The sequence below is a fragment of the Hermetia illucens genome, chromosome 3 (genome assembly GCF_905115235.1).
Source record: "Hermetia illucens chromosome 3, iHerIll2.2.curated.20191125, whole genome shotgun sequence".
Classification (NCBI taxonomy): Eukaryota; Metazoa; Arthropoda; class Insecta; order Diptera; family Stratiomyidae; genus Hermetia; species Hermetia illucens.
In genome coordinates, this window is record NC_051851.1 from 71,844,479 (window position 1) to 71,866,599 (window position 22,121).

Consider the following 22,121-nt stretch of genomic DNA (forward strand, 5'->3'; position numbering starts at 1 on the left):
AAAGTTTGGAGAGGCCCACGTATGTTTGTGGACCGCTTTCCGCGCAAATTTGGTACTTCCAACAACCATTTCGTGCGATACTACTCACTGAATAATCCGCAATCCGTTATCATTGGTATCCCTATGTGAGCTATGAGAGCCAACGTATCGCCTGAATAGGGGCTCCTCCCCTACTTGACTGTTGAAATTTCCAAGTATGATTTTGATATCATACTTGGGACAGGCTTCGAGGGTCCGCTCAACTGCCTCGTAGAAGGTATCCTTCTCCGACTGCAGTCTCCTCTGTAGGGGTGTGAACGTTTATGGGGCTTATATTCATAAAATTGCCTCGGAAACGCAGAGTGCATAGCCTTTCGCTTATATTTTCAACGCCGATAACAGCAGGTTTCATTTTTTGGCTGACTAAGAAATCTACTCCGAGCAGCGTTCGGTCTGTACAGGGAGCGCACGTTCCATGAGAAAATCGTTAATTCGTTGTCGTTGCCGGGTTTGTCGTTGTAAAATCATCCTGTCTGAGGCTCCGTAACATCAGTTTTCCGTGTAGGGTTGTCAGCCCTACCCAACCCGCAACCTGGAGCAGTTGGTACATTTCATCCCGTTTTTAGGCGCGGGAGACTCGCCTTCATTCTCTTCCGTCGGCAGTTTTTCATAAAGAAAGAACTCCCAGCGATCATCACGTGGAGGTGGAGATAGGGTTTGGTAGTAGAGCTGTTGGTGTTGGTTCAGCGGGCGTTTCCCAGGTTTTATGCTCCATCGTGGGTACCAATCCAAGTTTCGATCTGGGACTTATGCTACCCTTTGACCGCGCTCTAACATCCATACATTGTATTTGGGGGGAGGCGTAGGAGTACATTGAGAGCATCTGCCGCGCAGGACTCCCAGTAACATCTGCACACACGATTGTTTAAAACCTGTTAAGCTTTGTTCTTTTGTATTTCTTGCTTAGTGCCTATCAACAGACATTAGAATCGTACGTTAAAATGAGACAAACCACGGCTGTGTGCATCTAGAGAACTATCCTCGGCCAAAGACCCGTATTTCCTTGCAAAGGTGCTGCTGCAGGCATAGAAGACCTTAACCCTCAGTTTTATGTCCAGTCTCCAATTTAACGTAGGATCCAGGATCACACCCAAGTATTTAACATTTTAGACAAGAACCAATGTATATTTATTTAGCTGCGGGAAGTGAAAGGTGGAATTCCCCAGCTCAGAGAACTGTCATGATTTCGAGCAAGCCCTTGTTATCACCCTACTAGCCGACAATGGGTGGAGGACTCGAGAGTGTCTGAACAGAGATAGTCAACATTTCGCTGCAGAGGTTTTCCAACCCCCCGACTGGGGGAAGCTTTGTGAAGGCAACATTGGTACGATAGACAAGCTGGAGTCAAAGTTCGACGCCCTATAAAGGCGTTCAAAATCTTCTTCAATGTCTTGTGTCTTCCTAAATATGGCAAGAAGACATTGCCACCGTAGACATATAACATAGCCACCATAGACATAATGAGCCAAAGAGGTCTGTCCAGCCTTGGGAAGCTGACCAGGGAAGTCTTCAACATTCGTTACAACAACATCCGTCAAACTTCAACTACGTGTCATATACACTTTGGAACCATTATTAGTATGTATCTAAAAGAGAAATCCTCAAATTCTTAAGGGTCAATAGTGCATTGCAGAAATAAACCGAAAATATACATTCATAGATATCTTAAGGGATCATTGAACTGAATGTAACACTCATATATAGGTCCTTTCCTCGGTTAAAAAGTACTTAACCCAGTAGGTGAACTTTACAATCTAAATTGAGGATTTTAATTAGATTATAAACTAAAATTGCCTACTCTACCAAAAATAGTAACTTACATGAATTTTTATATGATTTGAATCATAAATTATGGAAGTGGTCTGTAAAAAAACTCATTTCTCCCCTAATTACGAGGCCTGACTCATCCAACGTCAATTGGCATATTGGTATACATTCCCAGTGACCTCCCTTTGACCACACCATCACAATAGGCAACGGTAACTCATCTTTTCAAACTGGTTTTATGGCACCTTCAACAGACACTTTGTATGGTCACCGCAAGTAGGTTATTCAATTAACACCTCTCCGTGAAAAAAAACTACCAAGTCCATGCCTACACGTGAAGAAATCACCTTCTTAGGTAATAATTAGGCACACATTTAGAGGAAGCAGTTTGTAGCCAGGCAACGTACGCATTACGCCTGACTTTGTATTATAAATGAGTTGCCAAGTTCATATTCCGGGCAAACATCTTTTATTTATGACTGTCAAGTTTTTTCTCATTTCGTTGGGGTTTTGTTATGACTTTTTGGTGCCATTTAATGAATCTGCGGTTGTGCTCCAAAGCTGAATAAAGGGGGAATAGTTCAAGTGCGGGATTATTAGATTTCCATTTATTTTAGTGGTTCTCGGAATGGGATTTGTTCAGAGGAAGCACGATTAGATGGTGAAAAATAGAATCCGCTCAGGGTAAAGGTGGGCGCTCATGTTAACTATTAAAATATTGTCGGCGGTTTGAAGATGAATTCATCATAAAATTGTTATGGCCATGAATTTGAGATTATAAAAAATTTCATAGAAGCCAGCAGCGCGGTAAAAAGGAGGTGAACCGACCTCTGCTAGAATGTGGACTATAACTACCTGGCAGTATCGTTTTCGGGGCTGGGACTCGGTGTTCACCTCTTCTCTTTGAGTCTAATCACTTCTGCTCCAATCGCCCATCCGCATGGCTTGCTTCGTCCCCTGGTAACCTCAGCAATTAAACGCTTAACTAAATAGAATCCATTACCACATTTGTAAAGCAAAAACAGGCAATTGCCGTTGAGAAGTCGTAGCAAGGTAATTCAATAACGATACCATCACCACATTAATCTCGAATCCTCTCCTAGACACATGGGATACGGAACAAAAATTACCAAGATAAACAGAATAAAAGCTGGCTTTTGCGTCGTAGAGCATCTAATTAAATTGTCAGTCATGAAAAGATGTTCTTGAAACTGGAAAATTACGAGGATCATCATAATGGCATAACAACAACAATAACAATAAAAAGTACCACAATTTATCGTTGCACTGTGCTGTTAAATGGGTACAGTGAGAAGTACAATTCAATTATTTTGTTATGTGGATAAAACACAAATTACGTAATGTTTATTGTGTAAATTAGGTGGGAATACAAATCTCAATGATGCGCGGATAAAGATTCTTTGTAGAAGTGGATTTTTTTTTTGCCTCGGTAAATGTAGTTGATTGATGTCGCTGTGACATGCAGTTATTATAAGTTGAATGTTTATCTGAGTCCAACTAAAATAACAAAGAACTTCTAAGGATTAACTGCACAGATTCATCATTAGAAAGGTTCAACTGGAAATAGTAGAATAATTTTTCAATAAGAAGAAAATCCTCCTTCGGAATGTCACTATGTCGAATTCGCAAAGCATAACTTAGCCAGCACTAGCGACGTTACCCTCTTTAAATAGTTAACCTATCCACTGTCATTTACGAGACCTGCAAATATTGCTTATTTCTATCCGACCTGTTCCTTATTAATCTTAAGGTGAATTATCTCAGAATATCCAGTGTGATGCCTGTAGCTAAAGCTATGCTTAATTCTTGTTCTGCTTCTTCCCGACTCTCTTAGATTAGAGATATGGTTGTTATAAGCATAACGCGTTAACCGGTTCCTGGTGATGTGCTTCAGTTCTCTCCCTGACTTGCTCCGCTGTACTGCGCCACATAGTTTTAGGGCGACCCGCTCGTCAGTATTGTATGGTTTAACTCGCTTAATGTGTTATCTATCTACTGCCTTTTTCACATAAGCCGACGAAGCCATTCATTTGTTATTGTCTCAAGTCAGAATGCCTCGATGACCTCCATTGAATGTTGGTGCTGAGATAGCTGGCTTTGCAAATTTTGGACAGAACAGCGAAAGCGGATTTAGGACTGTCAATGCGTCAAATGATAGCAAGTTCGCTGGTATCGCCGCTTTCGTCGTCCTGGCCATTAATAAAGATAAGAATGATGTTACTTAACGTTAGACTGAAGGATTTAGTTTTGTTGGTGTTTATTTTCAGTCTGACTTTGGTTGCCTACTGCAAATCCTAAATTCTCTAGTCAGATCCATAGCTCGGTCAGGGAATGACATCGATAAGGAGACGAAAAATTATCAGTAACAAAATCCAATCCTTGCGACCTTTCTACCTCAAATTTATCTGAGATTCTACCTGATAATAGCTATTAGCTTCTCCGGACTGTCTTGGAACCATGTGTACACTGTTCCATAATAGCTAGAGAGAGGTAGAGAGAGACTACAGTAGCTGCAATGAACAGTTCAACTGGGGACCGTCCGATCCGATCCGATAATTCCGCCGGAATGCACTAATGACAGAGATAATTTCACTTCGATTTGGAAGAGCAGTCCGCATTCGCATTTTTCGGTAGCTTGTCATATTAATGGCAAAAGGTGGAACTTCACCGGATATTATACCATTCAGATTTGTGGTGAAATGCTGCTTCCGCCTGTTCAATTGTTGACTATTGTTGATGAGAAGTCTCATAAGACCATCAAGAGGTTTATGACACCTGTAAGTTGTCGTTGCCCTTTGCGGTAGCTTCTGCTTCCCTGACCAACGCAATGGTGGGTTTCCTTTACCATGATATACGTTACGCTGCACTTCTCTTAATTTTTCATAGTTATGGGTGGTCACTTCCCCTCAAAGCAATTTTCTTAGGTTCATCGATATACCTCCAAATTTCCGTAGTGAAACAGGTCTTGCAACGCCCTTTTCGGATGTGGCACCACAACTTCTACCGCACCAGAGATAAAGATACTTTTGATGCTTATCCATATTCTCTAGTGAGTTGTTTGGTGTTAGCCGGATCGCAGAGATGGCCCATATATAATTCTGCGAGAAAATGCAGTAGCAAAGACAAGCAAATCTAAGTAACAACATCATCATATCCTTTAATACCCATTTCAATATCCCTTTTGTTAGCACCTTTGGAAGATAACTTGTCGGCGATAATAATAGAAAAATTTGCAACCCTTTCATTGTTGTAGTTACAATCACCAAGACCATGCCTACTCATCCCACACCCGAGCAAGCTGACCACAGACCGTACTTTTGCATTCAGATCACCCACCACGATCGCAATGCCACCTTCGCGAAGCCCTTGTGTGCTCGTGGAATGCATCCTTCTTCTCTATATCGAAGATTTCCATTGGAGCGTATTACTGCGTAATGGTAGTGCTCCTTAGTCTAAACAGGAGAGTGCGACTTATTGCAACTGTCACCATATTGAAAGATTCACGACAGAAAAATTTATTTATCGTCTGGTAAAGTTTTGAAAAATTCCTTCATGCTTCTGATTTTTTTTTTGTTTTTTTCTACATTTGATTGTTGTACTTAAAATCGGGATGTTATCCGTTTCTAGATGTGCTGCACCTTGTACCTAGCATTAGGTAATTTTCTAGGTGTGTTTTCTTACCTTTCAAAAGTCATCATCATCAACGGCGCAACAACCGGTATCCGGTCTAGGCCTGCCTTAATAAGGAACTCCAGACATCCGAGTTTTGCGCCGAAATCCATACGGATTAAGTGACCCGCCCACCGTAACCTGTTGAGCCGAATTTTATCCATAACCAGGTGGTATCGCTCATAGATTTCGTGGTTATGTAGGCTAGTAGGCTAGATTCTTCTCTCGACGCGGCCAAGAGTTCGCAGTTTTTTTTGTTAAGAACCCAAGTTTACGAGGAATACATAAGGCCTGCCAAGATCATAGTCTTGTACAGTAAGAGCTTTGATCTTATGGTGAGACGTTTCAAGCGAAACAGTCTTTGTAAGCTGAGATAGATAGGATAAATTTTCAACGGTCTCAAGTTGTAATCTCCTATCTTCAATGTTTTCGTTTGACCAGTGCGATTCGATGTTGTTCGTTCTTTTGGTTTTGGCGCTGACGTTGCCAACTATGAGACCTCGCGCCGCCTGCTCGATTTGAATGAAGATAGACTGTACACCTCGGGTTGTTCTTCCCATGATGTCGATATCGTCAGCGTAGGCCAGTAGTTGGGTGGACTTGAAGAGGATGGTGCCTCTCGCATTTACATCGGCATCGCGAATCACTTTCTCGAGGGCCAGGTTGACGAGGACGCATGGAGTGAAACCTCTTTGGTATGCGCCAATGATGTTCTGAGCGTATAGAGCTATCCGGCCTAGCAAGATAGAGGAGAATATTTTATGGATGGTACTCAGCAACGTGATACATCTATAATTGCTGCACTGCGTGATATCCCCTTTTTTATGTATGAGACAGATAATGCTTCTTTGCCAGTCGTTAGACATTGATTCGTTGTCCCATACTTTGAGAATTAGTTGATGAATTACTTGGTGTAATTAGTCGCCTCCATATTCAACCCATTCGGCTGTAATTCCATCGGCTCGTGGCGATTTATGATTTTTTAGCCGATGAACTGCACGGACTGTTTCTCCTAAACTTGGAGGTGGCAGTATTTGTCCGTCGTCTTCAGTTGGCGGGACCTCCAACTCGCCGATATTTTGGTTGTTGAGCAGTTCATCAAAATACTCAACCTATCGCTCCAATATGCCCATTCTGTCGAAAATCAGATTCCCCTTTTTGTTTTGGCAGGATGAGCATCGAGGTGTATAAGGCTTCATCCTGCTGACTTGTTGGTAAAACTTGCGCGCCTGGTGTGGTTGTTCCCTGTACTTTTCGAGTTCACAGACCTGTTGGTTCTCCCCACTTTCTTTTTCCGTTTGTGAAGTCGCTTCTCCGCTCGACTTTTAAGATTGCCTCTTCGTTCCGTTTTTCTGATTTATCGCCATCAGTATCCGGTCTTGTCCGAAATCTCCGTGTTACTCTACTCCCTGTTTCTCCGAAAGAATAAAAACGTTCTCTCCCATTTTTCCCACTCGGTGGCTTCGCCTTCTTAGATGGCGGATTCATGTCTTCCGCCCCGGAATGGCTGCCGTTGGTACTGGAATCGGTTATTTGTTTTTCGCCATAAATAATGATTAAAAAAAGCACCAACTCACTTTGGTCCTTAGAGAATTGTTTCCGAAAAATTTCGATCCGAGACGTGTCCGCGGATCACAAGCAAAAAGAAACCGCCAATTTCAAAACACCGTATAAAATTATAATAGTAACATATATTATCTATATCTAAAGATTTATAACTTGTATATTCACTATTAATTTAAATTTATCCAACTGTTTCACTATTCTTTTCTCCTCGAAGCACTAAACTCAAATAACGTGTCCAGCTCATCAGCTGATCCTCTAATCAGCCGGTCCTCGGTCCCGCTAATATCGTGCAAAAATGCATTTTCTTTCGCACCAAACAAACGAACCGTTAGACCTGCACTATGAAATATGTGAACCGATCAAATTTGAATGCAAGGTCACTGTTCCCTTTTAACCGGTCATGCAATATTCGAACATTGCTTTTATATACTAATTAACAATTTGTATTTGTATAAATATATAAATCAGTTTTAAAAATTTTTTGGAAAGGTAACAGTGGTAGGTTCTTTTAAAATGGTTGATGAAAGCGAATGTCGGTAAGGGAAAAAGGCAATTGGGAGAAGTAAATCGGGAGAGGAAGGAAAGGGGGAGAATATTACGCATTGGAAGACGCATATTTGCGGACACTGTCTGCAGGTGGAGTGTGTCGAAATCTCCATACACATTGCGGGGATAGTGTCCGGCGTTTGTGAAAAGTAAGTCAAAGCACCTATGGGTGTACTTAATACCTGATGCGAAGTTGGAATATTTGGAAGTAGGAAATATATTAAAATTCTTGATGGTCATTAACTTGCTTAACATACTATAGTTAATAGGTACACTATAACCAGTAAAGGACGCAAAATAGTTCTTTAAGAACGCAGTACACCTTTCCTTAACAGAATAATAATAATAAGCTTTGCTGAAAATGCCTGGCCGACGGAAGTCCTTCAACCTGGGTAGTCCATTATTTTATAAGTTATTATGTGCCTCTGCTCCCCGTAAAATGGTGTATCATCCCAGCCGGAATAGCACCCGTTTCCCACGCTCTTGAATATCCAATCAATAGTTTATTCAGATTATTTAAATTTCCAATCCAAAATCTAATCCGAACGAATGGTTCCAATGTCATTAATTAACTTCTTGCTTTCCACTTTTTCATTACAGCCCGTCCGGTGCAACGTTACGTAGTCATAGTCAAATTAAGGATTATCTTCTTTCGCCTAATACATGTAAATGCGGTCTTCCGTGTCCACTGCGGCCCGAATATTTCTTCGATTTCAATTCTCAGGTAAGTGAAACAAATCTGAAAATTTACATCTGAAAATTGTAATTGATTGTAGAGAGAGAAACTGGGAAATTAAATCATCTGAAATGGGAACCGAGCCCCACAAAACAGGCAGCCTTGCTTCCATTTTAATGAAGCCGTTTGTTATTTGTGCGCTGGTGAACTCCGGAACGTTTCAATTAATTTCGCTAATTATTGAAGGTCTGTTGAGAAGATTAATTATTCGCTGACACCAAGTTTACTGGCGCAAAAGTGTGCGTAGTTAGGGGTTTGCATTGGTACCATTTCACGTAGCCGGTTTGAAGTCTGAATAATTTCAACGATTTTTGGATAATATTAGTATCTTGCCTCCTTATTTAAATTAGAGATTCTAGTTTTCAACTGTTGGGTGGATTTTCCACAAAATAAATAAAAAATATCGAAGTTCATTAAGAGATATCATAAATATTTATAAACTCTGCAAATTGTTCGCGCAAGGCACATGCATATGAATGCCTTCGCAGCTACTAAACCAAAAAAGAGAAACTCATAGATTCCTCATAGAACCCATCTTCAAAAATGGTAGCATCGCATCTTAATGGCTAATTAGCGACTCGTCTCACTGCTCAGTTCCCGAAATCAAATCATCGTAAACCTAAGAATTATTTATTCTAATGAGTTATTTAAGGCAGAAGATGCTATTTCAGTCGGGGGATTCATTTTGAATTGAGATGACTGATTTAAGACGGCTACGACTGAATTATCTAATCTAAATTGAGCTAGAGGCAATTTAAATTAGGCAAAAGCCCAGAACAAACGAGCGATTTGCAAATGGCATGGTGAAACAATGAATTAAATTAGTTTTGTTACGTTGTCGATTTAGATACATCTGCTAGGAAGGAATGATTGTTGTTTGGTTCTAGTTTCTGTTGGCTTTTCGCTTATTCAGCTCAATTCTGTTAAACAAAAGGTCATTGAAAAGTCAGCGCGTGCGTACTCATATTAACATTTGGATGTTGGTCGTGTTTTAGATATATATTATGTGGATAATTAGTGCTACGTTGTTCTTTTGAAAACATCAGTACGTTCTGTTTTACATATGTGGGAATGAAATAATGAGGTCGCTTTATGAGGAAATTAGTTCTTAATATTAATAACTTTGTAACAAACAAGTAAGAGTTAATATAAAAATATACGATTCTGGAAAGTTGAATCTTTTTTGCTAGATTTATATAGAGTGAGTTATATAAATGTAAGTAATTCCCGTCCATTAAAACTGTCCTCAAGAAACAATTAAAAATCATTTGGCTAGGGCCATTCAGATTATTGATCCTTTAAGGGGGTCATCCCGTGTGAAGGCCGTTTTTTTGCCTTTCTTGGAAAAATTATTTTGAAGAACTGGATAAAGATAGAAACGTGATTTTTTCACCATATGTTTATTGATATCTCTAGTATATGTGATAAATTTTTCAGCCTGATTTCGTAGCTAATTTTTGGAATACGTGTTAATTTATGCACCCATCTCCAAAAAAAGGTGTTTTTCTGCTGCCACGCTGGAAGGTTCTGTGTTCATCTGAGGAAAAAAAACTAAACGGCATTTTAATGTGGACAATATTCCACGGTCCGCAAACTAGGATAATTAGAAAATATTAAAAGGTAAATTTTTGGTGGGCTCTTAAACTTAATTTTTTGAATTTTGGTGTTTTTTTACGGCTTTTTTTATGAATAAAAAAAAAAAACTACCCGTCCGATTGCAACAATCCTAGTTTGCGGACCGTAGAAATATGTACTAAAGAAGCCATGAAAATTTCAAAGAATTTGGTTGGATAGATTTTGAGCTATGGTGGCAGCCGATTTTCAAGATGCAGTTTCGAGAAAAACGCATTTGAAAATTTAAATGTGATTATCAACAGTAAAATTTTAGCTCACCATCAATCTGCTATACCTGGTCCATAAAGAGCACCCTCCGTTTCTTCAAAAAAGTCTTGTAAGGCCAATTGTTGCTCTATGGTGTCAATTGTGGCTCTTTTAGCGAGGTCAGTCGATCGTCGTTCGGACCATCAAATTCGCGCTTCATTACGGCGGTCGGCATAAACCTGACATATATGATCAACTTGACATCCCATTGTCACTAGGATTTTGAGAATGCCATTGAATCCTTCATTGAAAATAAAATTACAGCCAGAAAAGTGGCTATTTCTACGACCTTGGCCCCAGAATGAAGGTGTTTAGCAGCGAAAGTCCAGATCAATGCATTTAACGACTCATTGTTATTCCGGGTCTCTGCTCCTAAATTTCTGTTCACGAGATCAACTCGTGACAAATCTTTGTAGATTGGTTTGATGACTGTTTGAACTTCTTCAGTCAAAGGTGCCTTCTCGTGGTGAAAACTATCCAGTTCTCCTTTAGCTTCCGCTTTGCGCCATTTGCACCAACTGTCCTCGCCTGCTGGACAATTTTGATGCTGGGGATTTTCGTCTGTAGAACCTTTATGGAAGAAAGTTTCCCAAATTTCTGGCTTCATTCCTTCTGTAAAATTTGCGTGTCGACGAATAGCCAGCCCAGAAAATGTAGTGAAGTCCTCATCAGTAAGTTTTCCAGCCCCTTTTCCACCAATGCCTTTGTGATTCTTCTTTGCATTTCTAAGCCGCGTTCCCATTCTTTTCTCGACATGTCCTACGCATTCCTTTTTCACTACTACGTATATTTTATTATTTGCAGAAATTTGCAGAAATACCGGAGAAAACTCCAGCAAAATCCAATATACAATATGCAAAACTTGTCGCAATTGGAACATCCATGTTCATGCTTGCTAAAAGTTTCTTTGCTGAAGTTGATGCGAAGTCCTTTTTCTTCTTTGATAACTATCGATTCCCATGAAACACTCGTTTTTTAGTGCGAGCATGACGTTGAACGTTAAAGCGATCTCCCTTCGCACGATCCATTTAAAAAAATCACTGAACACACAAACAGCACAATACTTACAACAAAATATAACTGAGTATAACTTGAACGCCTTTCAGTGCTCACTCTAGACTGGATTATCCTTTTTATTCCAAACAGCAAATAAGTTTAGACAATTGATTGGTTTTTCATCTTTTTATATTTATACCTGTGTTCGTATTTATAAGGCTCAGGTAAAAAACTAACAGGTAAAAAAAGATTCGATGCTCTTTCTCATCGAGTACTCTAGCCGCGGCTGCAAACTCCTTACCTGTTTAACCCTGTAATTTCTGAAGGACTCATAATATCGGAAAATCCCTTTGCCCACATATTCTCCACTATATATAGATACAATTCATGCAAAAAAAAAAAAAATCGATTTCTCCAACCCGACACACGGGATGACCCCCTTAAACACCGACCCATCGCTTTTGTCAGTAGTTAGTTAGCTGTAAAAGCTCCGAGCACTCAGGCCATTGTTAGGCCCATTGTACTTTCCCCCTAAATCGCTTTTCAGTGACTTCCCGTCTACGGCATTCGTAGGCTTTAGCGAATCTGACCACATTCTCCAGAGGCAGAGAGTGTGCAGATTCTTCATTGAAGAAAACTTTGCCAAGGTGTCTTCTTCTGAGATCTGAGGAGTCCTGGCAGCTGCATAAAAAGTGCAGGGCCATCTCCTCCTCCTCACATTGGCTGCACAGAGCCGAAACCAATACCCCAATCTTTTCCATATGGTAGTTTAAGGAGCAGTGTCCCGTTAAAAGCCCTACTAGGGTTTTGATGTCCCACTTCTTAAGGGACAACAAAAATGCCGTACTAGTGACCCTAGGCTCTTCCACAAGGCCGGTAAGAGTCCAAATTTCTCCACTCGGCTGCATGAATCCTTGCAATTTCACCCTTCAGAGTAGACTTGACAGTAGATTCCAACGGCAGTTCTGACCTCACCATTGTGGATCCAGACCCTCGGCGAACCAGTGTGTTAGCCTCCTCATTAGCAGCGATGTTAGAGTGCCCCACATCACGAATGTATCGTTCAGTCGGCCAAGTTTCAGCAGCACCTGATGACAGGTGCTCAGAGGTGGCGGCGAGGAAGATGAGGCGGCAACCCTATCGGCCAAACCAAAACCAAGTGGTCGAGGGGAACCTCCATAGTGCTTGTCTCAGCAGGGGTCTGATTGTGGTCACCAAATCAATCCGTGTCTGAAGAGGACCGTAGGATTAAGTCTCACGACAGGTGCCTACGTAAAACACTATGGGCTTCACAGCACCTGATGACAACTCCACCCCAACTGGCTTGATATGTCGTTGCTATTTAGTGCTGATAATGCCGCCCGACTGTCGGACCCGATTCGAATGGTACAACTCCCTCCATTTTTATCGCAGACATTCTTCTGCTGCCAATTAAATGGCATATATGTCCGCCTATAATCGGATTCCCCGAGAACACCCCTGCGCCCGATCCGCCCTCCATGACTGACCCGTCGGTGAAGATTATTAATCTGTAATCTGAATAGACTCATGGCCATTTGTCGACCAATCTTCTCTTTCGGTGATTACGACAGTGTATGTCTTTTCAGAGACGAATCTGGAAACCATTTTCAAGGAATTTCCAGATAGACGCATGACTGTGTGATTGGCCGCCTTTCCACGCCCCAATGGTATCGAGCCTATATGCGTCGTTAGCTGCTTTCCGTTTCACTTCCAAGAGAATGGGGGGTAAATTTAGGGTAGCTTCAAGTGCCGCAGTCGGCGTGGTATTCATTGCCTCAGTGATACTTAGGCAACCAAGTCTCTGAATCTGCGTTAGCAACTTCCTGCTGTTAGCAAAGTTCAGTCTTGGCTAACAGACGATGCATGCATACATCAAAATGGGTTCTATTATACTATGGATGTATACATCCAGTATATCCGTTTTAGTGAAAGTCCCCAGGTCTTATGTATCGCATTCTTACATTTCTGATATTGTTCCTGGCCACCTGTTGGACCCGAGATTAGATTTTGGATGCTGTCTGGGAAGTGCACTTCAAGCAAATGGTTTGCCGTTTCTTTGTCGTTTTCTGTGTACCTCCTGTTTTGTAAACGTAAATAACCCAGTTTCTAGCTATGTTCTTTAACCAAAATCCGCTTCAGCTTTAAGGTTGCCTCAAGACAGTTAGTCTCTTCGCAAAAGCGTCTCCATGATGATCGTTTAGCCGATCTTATGCTCTGCTTTAGAGCTTTCTGTGCCTGTTTATAGCGATGCCTGGATCACACTTCAGAGCACGATTGAGGAGCATCCTTGTCATTCTCCTTTGTTTTGCCAAATCCGAGTTCCATCATGGTGTTTACCTTTCTTTGGCATCTTGAGTGGACAGCTTTCTTCGGAAGCTTCTCTCATACTAGTTGTGATCATCTGAGTTGTCTTCTGAATTCCAGCAATGGGTTTGATGCGCTAATCGTTATTCAGGAGCTCAATTCTATTTTACACATCACCCAATCTGTCTTCCGCGGATTCCGAAATGGAGTGGGTGGAGGTGGATCCATGCCCATTCCGAAATCAATGTGTGACCCGAGAGTGTGATATCGTTTGATACTCTCCGACCAGAGCCGCGATGTCAGGAGATGCCGCCGTGATGTCGATGACCTTTCGCCTGACCACGTTAAAAAAAGTGGGTTCATTCTAGTTTTGGCATATTGGATAGCTCTGATGAGTATTCCACTGGGATCGTCTTCTGCGTCATAGGGGAAATATGCAGAGCACCATAGTATCTCTTTATCTCCCTGTTAACTTTTTATGGTTAGTTTAGCCGATGTGGTGTCGCCATCACATAGGTCGTTAACCAAATTAGCCTGAAAGTCTTTTGAGACTATCATGCACGAGCGGGTTCGATCGATTCCATTGGCATGCAACAGGTCAGCGTGTTGTAAGTTTAGGACCCTGACTACCCCACCAACAACCCACGATTCTTGTATGAGGTGTCATCATCATCATCAACGGCGCAACAACCGGTATCCCGTCTAGGCCTACCTTAATAAGGAACTCCAGACATCCCGGTTTTGCGCCGAGATCCACCAATTCGATATCCCTGAAAGCTGTCTGGTGTCCTGACCTACGACATCGGTCCATCTTAGGCTGGGTTTGCCTCGTCTTCTTTTTCTACCATAGATACCTCTATAATTACTGCACTATCTGATATCTCCCTTTTTATGTATGAGACAGATAACGCCTCGTTGCCAATCGTCAGGCATTGATTCGCTGCCCCATACCTTGAGCACAAGTTGATGAACCACTTGGTGTAACTGGTCGCCTTCATATTTAACTAATTCGGCTGTAATTCCATCGGCTCCTGGCGACTTATGATTTTTTAGCCGATGAATTGCACGGACTGTTTCTTCTAAACTTGGTGGTGGCAGTCTTCTTCTTCAGTTGGCGTGACCTCCAACTCGCCGATGTTCTGGCTGTTCAGTAGCTCATCAAAGTATTCAACCCATAGCTCTAATATTCCCATTCTGTCGGAAATCAGATTTCCCTCTTTGTCTCGGCAGGATGAACATCGAGGTGTATAAGGCTTCATCATGTTGACTTGTTGGTAAAACTTGCGCGCCTGGTGCGGTTGCTCCCTGTACTTTTCTAGTTTACATGCTGAGGACTTGTTGGTTCTCCCAGGCTTCCTTTTTCCGTCTGTGAAGTCGCTTCTTCGCTCGACGGAGTTCGTGATAAGTCTCTGCCCGTGCCCGCGTTCTTTGAGAATGCAACATTACTCGGTATGCGGCATTCTTCCGTTCCGTTGCTAGCTTACATTCATCGTCAAACCAGCCGTTCCGACTCCTTTTGCGGCTGGGGCCAAGTATGCTTGTGGCCGTATCCATGATAACGTTCTTCAGGTGATTGTGAAGATCGTTTGTTGATGCTTCATCTCCTGGTCCTCTGTTGACTGCGGTTATTGCGGCATCCATTTCCCTCTTATAGGTGTCGCGGAGGGTTGTGTTGTGGATGGCTTCAGTGTTCACTCTCACCTGATTGCCAGAGGGGATTCTGGGTGGTGTTGTTATTCGAGCTCGGAACACCATGCCGACGAGATAGTGATCCGAATCTATATTGGCCCCCCTATATATTCTGACATTCATGAAGGCTGAGAGGTGGCGGCGTTCGATCAACACGTGGTCAATTTGGTTGAAAGTGGTAAAGTTTGGAGAGGCCCAGGTATGTTTGTGGACCGCTTTCCGCGCAAACCAGGTACTTCCAACAACCATTTCGTGTGACCCTGCTAATTGAATAATCCGCAGTCCATTATCATTTGTTTTTTCGTGTAAGCTATGGGAACCAACGTATCGTCTGAATACGGGCTCCTTCCCTACTTGGCTGTTAAAATCCTCAAGTATGATTTTGATATCATATCTGGGACAGGCTTCGAGAGTTCGTTCTACTGCCTCGTAAAAGGTATCTTTCTCCGACTCTGCAGTCTCCTCTGTAGGGGCGTGAACGTTTATGCAAATCGTTGATCCGTTGTCGTTGCCGGGTCCGTCGTTTTTAAAGTCCGCCCTGTCCGGGGCTCCTGTTGTGGCTTCGTAACAAGCTGTTTTCCGTGTAGGGTTGTCAGCCCTACCCAACGCCCAACCTGGAGGACCAGTTGGTACAATTTTTCCCGTTTTTAGGCGCGTCACCGCCAGGTATTTAATAGCCGGCTTTGAAACTACCATATGCTCATCGACTTCCATCTTCACGGTGTTTTTCTTTCTACGGTTCGTTATTAAGACCGATTCCGTATTCTCAGCCGCCAGAGTCAATATGGGCTTTACTAGGCAGGTCTTTATCGCTCTCACCGTCTCCGTGACGTAAATCTTTCATCTGTGCTTAGTTTTAACAATTACAGCCAGGTTATCGGCCTATTAGGACTGCAAATTTTGCCTTCTCTGTAACGAGAAGCGCAAACACTCCATTTTGCATGACATTCCAGTACCGAGCCATGCCGTACCACCGCTGTGACGATGTAGTCTTTGGGACCTTCTACTGTTCGTATCAGACTGCGATGCCCAGACTCGGCACATATCCAGTAACACCGATGCTAGCCAATGCGGCTTCATTTCGGCCCCCAATTGGCGAAATTGAATGCGTTTTTGAAATTTAGCAGCCAGCAGAATTTAATGCGTTTTTGTCTACTCACCACTGTGCTTACTACATATATCGTTGAGTGGGCATGATCAAACCTATACTGGCACTACGATAGGTCATTGCCGTTTTCGAAGATATTATTGGTGATTCTCCCCATCATCTTCCCAATTGTATCCAATAGTCAGATCGATGCTGATGATTATGCTGGATCTTTAGATGGCTTATTGGGTTTAGGAAGTAAGAACAATTCTTGCGTTTTTCACTAGTGAATATACCTTTTTTAGGCACGCCGCAAAGATGTTTGCGGAAAGGTCGACTCTAGCCTTCACTGCAAGCTTCAAAGCTCTTTTAGGGATACCATCCAAACCTGGAGCCTTATTGTTACCGATGTTATCACATTTTTCCCGCAGCTCCTCTGCAAATGAATGTACCACGCACTCGTTGACCTGCACCACTTTTTGCCTTCTGCTATTCTGGTGGCAAGGAAACAGAGCGGCAACAATTTTTTTCAGAAGGCGTGGATAGATCCACCTTCGCAGCCTTTTCATTACCGTCCTAAGAGCTCCACCCCAAGGGTTTACATCGGCATTTTTGCACAACTGTTTGAATCAGTTCGTTTTTCTTTTGCGAATCGGCTCGTTTAAGTGGTCCCTATACGACTCCTCGCGATGATTGCTACCGGGTTTTTCCGTAAGCTTCTTGCACGGAAATATACGGCTCGCAAGCTATTGGATTGCCTCCTGAAGAGCAGTCGCCTCCGGGGCATATTAGCATCAAATGCTTAAGTTACTCATTGAGTGGACTGGGCGACCATTCAGGGATATATCAGTCTCAAATGCCGCAGAGAACGTGTCCCTCTCGAAAGGTGCGAAACCTAGTAACCCAGACGGCAATCTGTGGTAGCCTTTTTCGTAGCTCGATTTGCTCTTGATCTCCATATAGATTGTCTGGGGGCCACTATGATTGTAGTTCTCACTAACTTGCCAAGTAACTCTTCTGACTAAAGCGGCGCTCATGTATGTCAGTGTATAAGGTCCCAACATTTGCGAGTATCACATCTAGGTCCGCGAATGCTTCGAGAAGAACGAGTGGTCAATTTGGGTTTGCTTCACAGTCCCTGCTGATGCGGCCCTCCGCTTTGAATGTCCTGCCGTACTTCGCGATATGAACGAAGCCATCTAAATCATCTTTTTAGCGTCACCTGATTCCTAAGACGACATATAATCCAGTCTATTCTTACTCTCCCTGCTGCCAACAGTTTAGGTGCTGCCTCCATTTTTAGACTGATGATGGCGACTTGTGTCCATCCGTAGACCTTCAGTAATGTTTTTAGATAGAACTCTGTTTTCAAAGCCTGGAGAACCCCCTGTTTTGTGGTGACCTATAAAGATGAGATTTCTGCTTTCTTTTCCTAAGGATTTTCCAATTTGTCTGAAGACTTTGCCCGTCGTTATACGTTATATCCTTGGATTTCTTAAAGTCCAACGTAAGGTCTCCGTTAACGTATATTCGTCAATTTCTGTGTCGCTGGTCATGTTCCTTGTTTCCAAGTTTTTCGTCCTGCTTTTTCCTTTTCCATATAAGGCAGTTGTCTAAAACGGATCCTCTAAGGATAATTTACACAAATATAGATTGGCCTCCAACGGAACAATTCCTAAAAAAGAACTCATGGGCATGTCTATGCTTCCTTTCAAAGAAATCTCCTTAAAATCTGAAATTATGCGGTGTTTCCAACGATTAATTATTTGAAATAATAAAAACTTGTTTCTTTTTCGTTGGTGTGAATGTTTATTCTTGCAAATACCGATATTTCGGGAACCACTTGTTCCCTTCATCAGTGCTAACAAGTTGTTAGCACTGATGAAGGGAACAACAAGTTTTTATTATTTAAAACTCCTTAAAATGTCCTTTCTGAGTTCAATTTTGCCCCCAGACAAAAATATCGGCCACAAAATTACCTTAGACGAGAATGTGGGAATCTGAACAAACATTGGACCAGGTAAGTTCACTTCGCGGGTTGGATGAAGAGTTATGTAACTTTCCAAATTTAGAAGTTGGATTTACGCCTTGTTGTGAGAGAGCTATATATGCAAGATCTATGGCGCCGACAAAATGCAATTATTAACCATTTTTCATTGCAGCACTATTTGGACTGCAGTCGATTGTGCGATAACATGAAGGAATGTTGTGTCGTTTTTCCCTGCATTTGCCGACAACTGCAAATAATTTTCCATATTCAGACAATTTTCTGATATGATTTCATGCATTAACTGCAATTTCAGCACTGCTAATGGCAATATCGCGCGTCTTTCGACATTTTTTCATAATCGTACATGACAAGAAACATTTGTCCTTTCGCTGACAGAAATACAAACAGCGACATGTTTGGAAAACCTAGAAATTACCCTTCCGAATCCAATCCGCACCCCAGCGACTTAATGACTTGCCGAAGCGGGAAAGGCTCGAATTGCTAGAAAACTCGTTTCGTACAAAAACAATCTGAAGTGCAAATCGCAAATGGTCCCGGGCAAACGAAAAGAAATGACAAAGTACGGAAAAACTTGATACTCGAACGTATGGTTGATGGCGGCGACAAACGACTTATTCGCCAGCATGTAAATCACTTAATTAGACTTCGCAACAAAGTCAGTGGCTCCAAGCAGGACTTTTACACGCGAGATTAGATGGCATGCAACTTACCACATATATCTGGGGTTCAGATTAGAGATCAACAACATTGGAATGCTTGTGGAAAAGATAGATACGCATGGATATATCGATACAATACTAGATAGGTTGTTGCTGCTGCGAATTGGAGTCAAAGTGTACATTGTACTCAGGACCCTGATTGTATGGATCAAATTACATGTCGCCGCCATCGTGTTTATGGGATTTTAATTGAAGCGAACACATTAGCTTCGGGTCGTCGTTTTAATTTGAGGTTTTCGTTCATCGTATTTACGCTTGAGTAGTAAAGCGAGTAATGTTTGTCGCCCGCATATGATTGCACAGATAATGGATAACATTGTCAGAGGGGCTTTGTCAATTGTTGTCACCATTTCAATTGTATAGTTTTTAGCAGAATTTGTTTATTGGCTTTTAGTGCTCAGTTTGCTCAATAAAGTTTATGTGCTGTGAGTCAGTTTGAGTTTCAGGATCTTGTCCCAGCTCTGCTCAAACACGGTACACAAATGCAATGCTTCAATAACTTTTGAATAGCGATTAGAAACAATCAACAGTGCTAGAAATGCAAGTGAAACGGAATTAATGACAAAAATCCACCTATATCGTGAATTAAGGACATGCATACGTGATCTGTGAATCCTCAAATGAGAAATAGCGTATCAATCATGCTTACGCAGCATCCATGTCCATGTGTCCTGGTGTGCTCTAGCTCAGGACAATACACTTTTTCTTTTCCATATAATAGCACTCAGAAACATTCGTCATCAACGACGCAACAACCGATATCCGATCTAGGCCAGCCTCAATAAGGAACTTCAAACATCCCGGTTTTGCGCCGGGGTCCACCAATTCGATATGCCTAAAAGATATCTAGCGTCCCTCTATCTCAGGCAGGGTCTGCCTCATCTACTTTTCCTACCGTCGATATTGCTCTTGCTGGGCGGGGTCATTCTCATCCATACGGATTATGTGACCTACCCACCGCAACCCATTGAGCCGGATTGTGTCCACAACCTGACGGCCATATTATCGCTCATAGATTTCGTTGTTATGTAGGCTACAGAATTGTCTGTCCCTCATATAGGGAGCCAAAAATTCTTCTGAGCATTCTTCTCTCGAACGCGGCCAAGAGTTCGCAATTTTTCTTGCTAAGAACCCAAGTCTCCGAGAATACATTAGGACTGGTAAGATCATTGTCTCGTTTATTAAGACCTTGGACCCTATGGTGAGACGTTTCGAGTGAAACAGTTTTTGTAAACTGAAAGAGGCTCTGTTGCTGTTATTGGAACATGTCGGAAAGTCCTGTGAGTCTGCTCTTCATTCTTTGGTCACAAAGATACTTTGAATGGCGAGTACGCGATGGGGGTGTTCGTGGACATTGAAGGGGCTTTTGACTGTGTGCCTTTTCAAAAACTTTGTGATGCCACCAGAACGCATGGTTTTGATGATGCTTTAATTAAGTGGATCCATGCTATGCTAACGCAGAGATTGCTGTGCGCTATTGCTGCGAATTGGAGTTAAAGTGTATATTGTACTCAGGATCCTGATTGTATGGATCAAATTACATGTCGCCGCCATCGTGGTATGGTGATCGATCGCTACCTGACTGCAGAAGCAACGAAGGGCTGCCCCCAAGGAGGTGTGCTTTCGCCACTTCTGTGGAGTATCGACTCACTACTATGCGAACTGCAAAATTTTCCAATACACGCTCAAGCTTATACTGATGACGTGGCTCTGCTTGCTGTTGATCGGGATCTTGGAACGGTGTGTAGGAATATACAACGTGCCGTTGATTTTAAAGACAGCTGGTGCCTCAGACATGGACTGTCAGTTAATCCAAATAAAACCACAATGGTTTTATTCACAGAAAAGAGAAAACTGGATGGACTTTGCCTCTCTGAGATGAGGGGTATTACCCTTCAACTCTCCGAAGAAGTGAAATATCCGGGAGTCACTCTTGATAAAAACTTCTTTGGAACAAACATATGGAGGTGAAGATGAAACGAGCTCTCACAGCTAATGGTGTGTGCAGACGGACCTTTGCCTCGACATGACTCAGGCCTCATGTGGTAATGTGGATATACGTTGCTATCATTAGGCCGATGTTCGTATATGCATCAGTAGTGTGGTGGGTTCAGGTAAGATAAAAAGGTTTTCACCGTAAACTAGCCGCACTGCAAAGAACTGTGTGTCTGGGTATCATTGGTGCCGTGAGCACGACATCTGGCGTAGCTCTGAATGCACTACTCAATTTGCAGCCCCAACGGTTTTTCAAGCCGAAGTTTATGCGATCCTAAGGGCGGCAAACTGGATGATTGACGAGCGGTTGAAGGGCAGGCGCATCGCAATCTGCAGTGACAGCCAAGCTGCATGGTGGGCATTGAGTAATCCTTTGATCACCCCGAAAGTCGTTCAGGAATGTAGAAACCGTTTGAACTCTATCTTTAGATTCAATGTGGTGGAACTACTCTGGGTACCTGATCACTGTAGCGTAGAAATGAAATGAAATCGGATGCTTTAGCGAAAGAGGGGTCAATCTCCCCTATGTCGGGACCGGAACCAGCAATTGGAGTATCAGTAGCATCGGCTAAGTCTGTTTTCAAAAACTGCTTCCCATAGTGACAGGTGGCAGAGCCTAAGTGCTGCTCGACACACCAAACTTTTACTGCCAGAACCGAACATGCGTACCGCAAAGTTTATTCTGTCGAAAAGCAGGAAGACTTGCAGGTGTATTGTGGGTATTCTGACAGGCCATAATTCACTAGCTGGGCATATGTTCAGAATAGGAATTATTCAAGATGATACGTGTCCCTCCTGTAATGAGGAAGCGGAATCCACGGAGCATTTCCTATGTGAATGCCCCGCCTATGGATGCATCAGACATCAGGTCTTTGGTACCGATGTTCTCCAATTGCGACGGGTAGCATCACATCCACTAACAGAAATCGTGCGATACGTAAACGAATCCGGACTATTCCGTTAGACGGGAGTGGCGAGTATAATGGGCCAACACGGCCTGAGTGCTCAGAAGCTGTGGCTTCTCCCCCACCATACACACACACACAGCTGTTATCGGTTGTGATTTGACCCTAG

The 22,121-nt window shown here is 42.5% G+C and overlaps 1 protein-coding gene across 1 annotated transcript in view; it reads left to right on the top strand.

Moving 5' to 3' along the window:
• LOC119650577 (methyl-CpG-binding domain protein 5-like) overlaps positions 1-22,121 on the top strand; it is a 372,857-nt gene that overhangs the window by 103,130 nt on the left and 247,606 nt on the right. Inside the window, exon 3 of the mRNA XM_038053402.1 lies at positions 8,209-8,332. Within this exon, the coding sequence (XP_037909330.1) occupies positions 8,209-8,332 (124 nt within the window). The remainder of the gene's footprint in view (positions 1-8,208; positions 8,333-22,121) is intronic.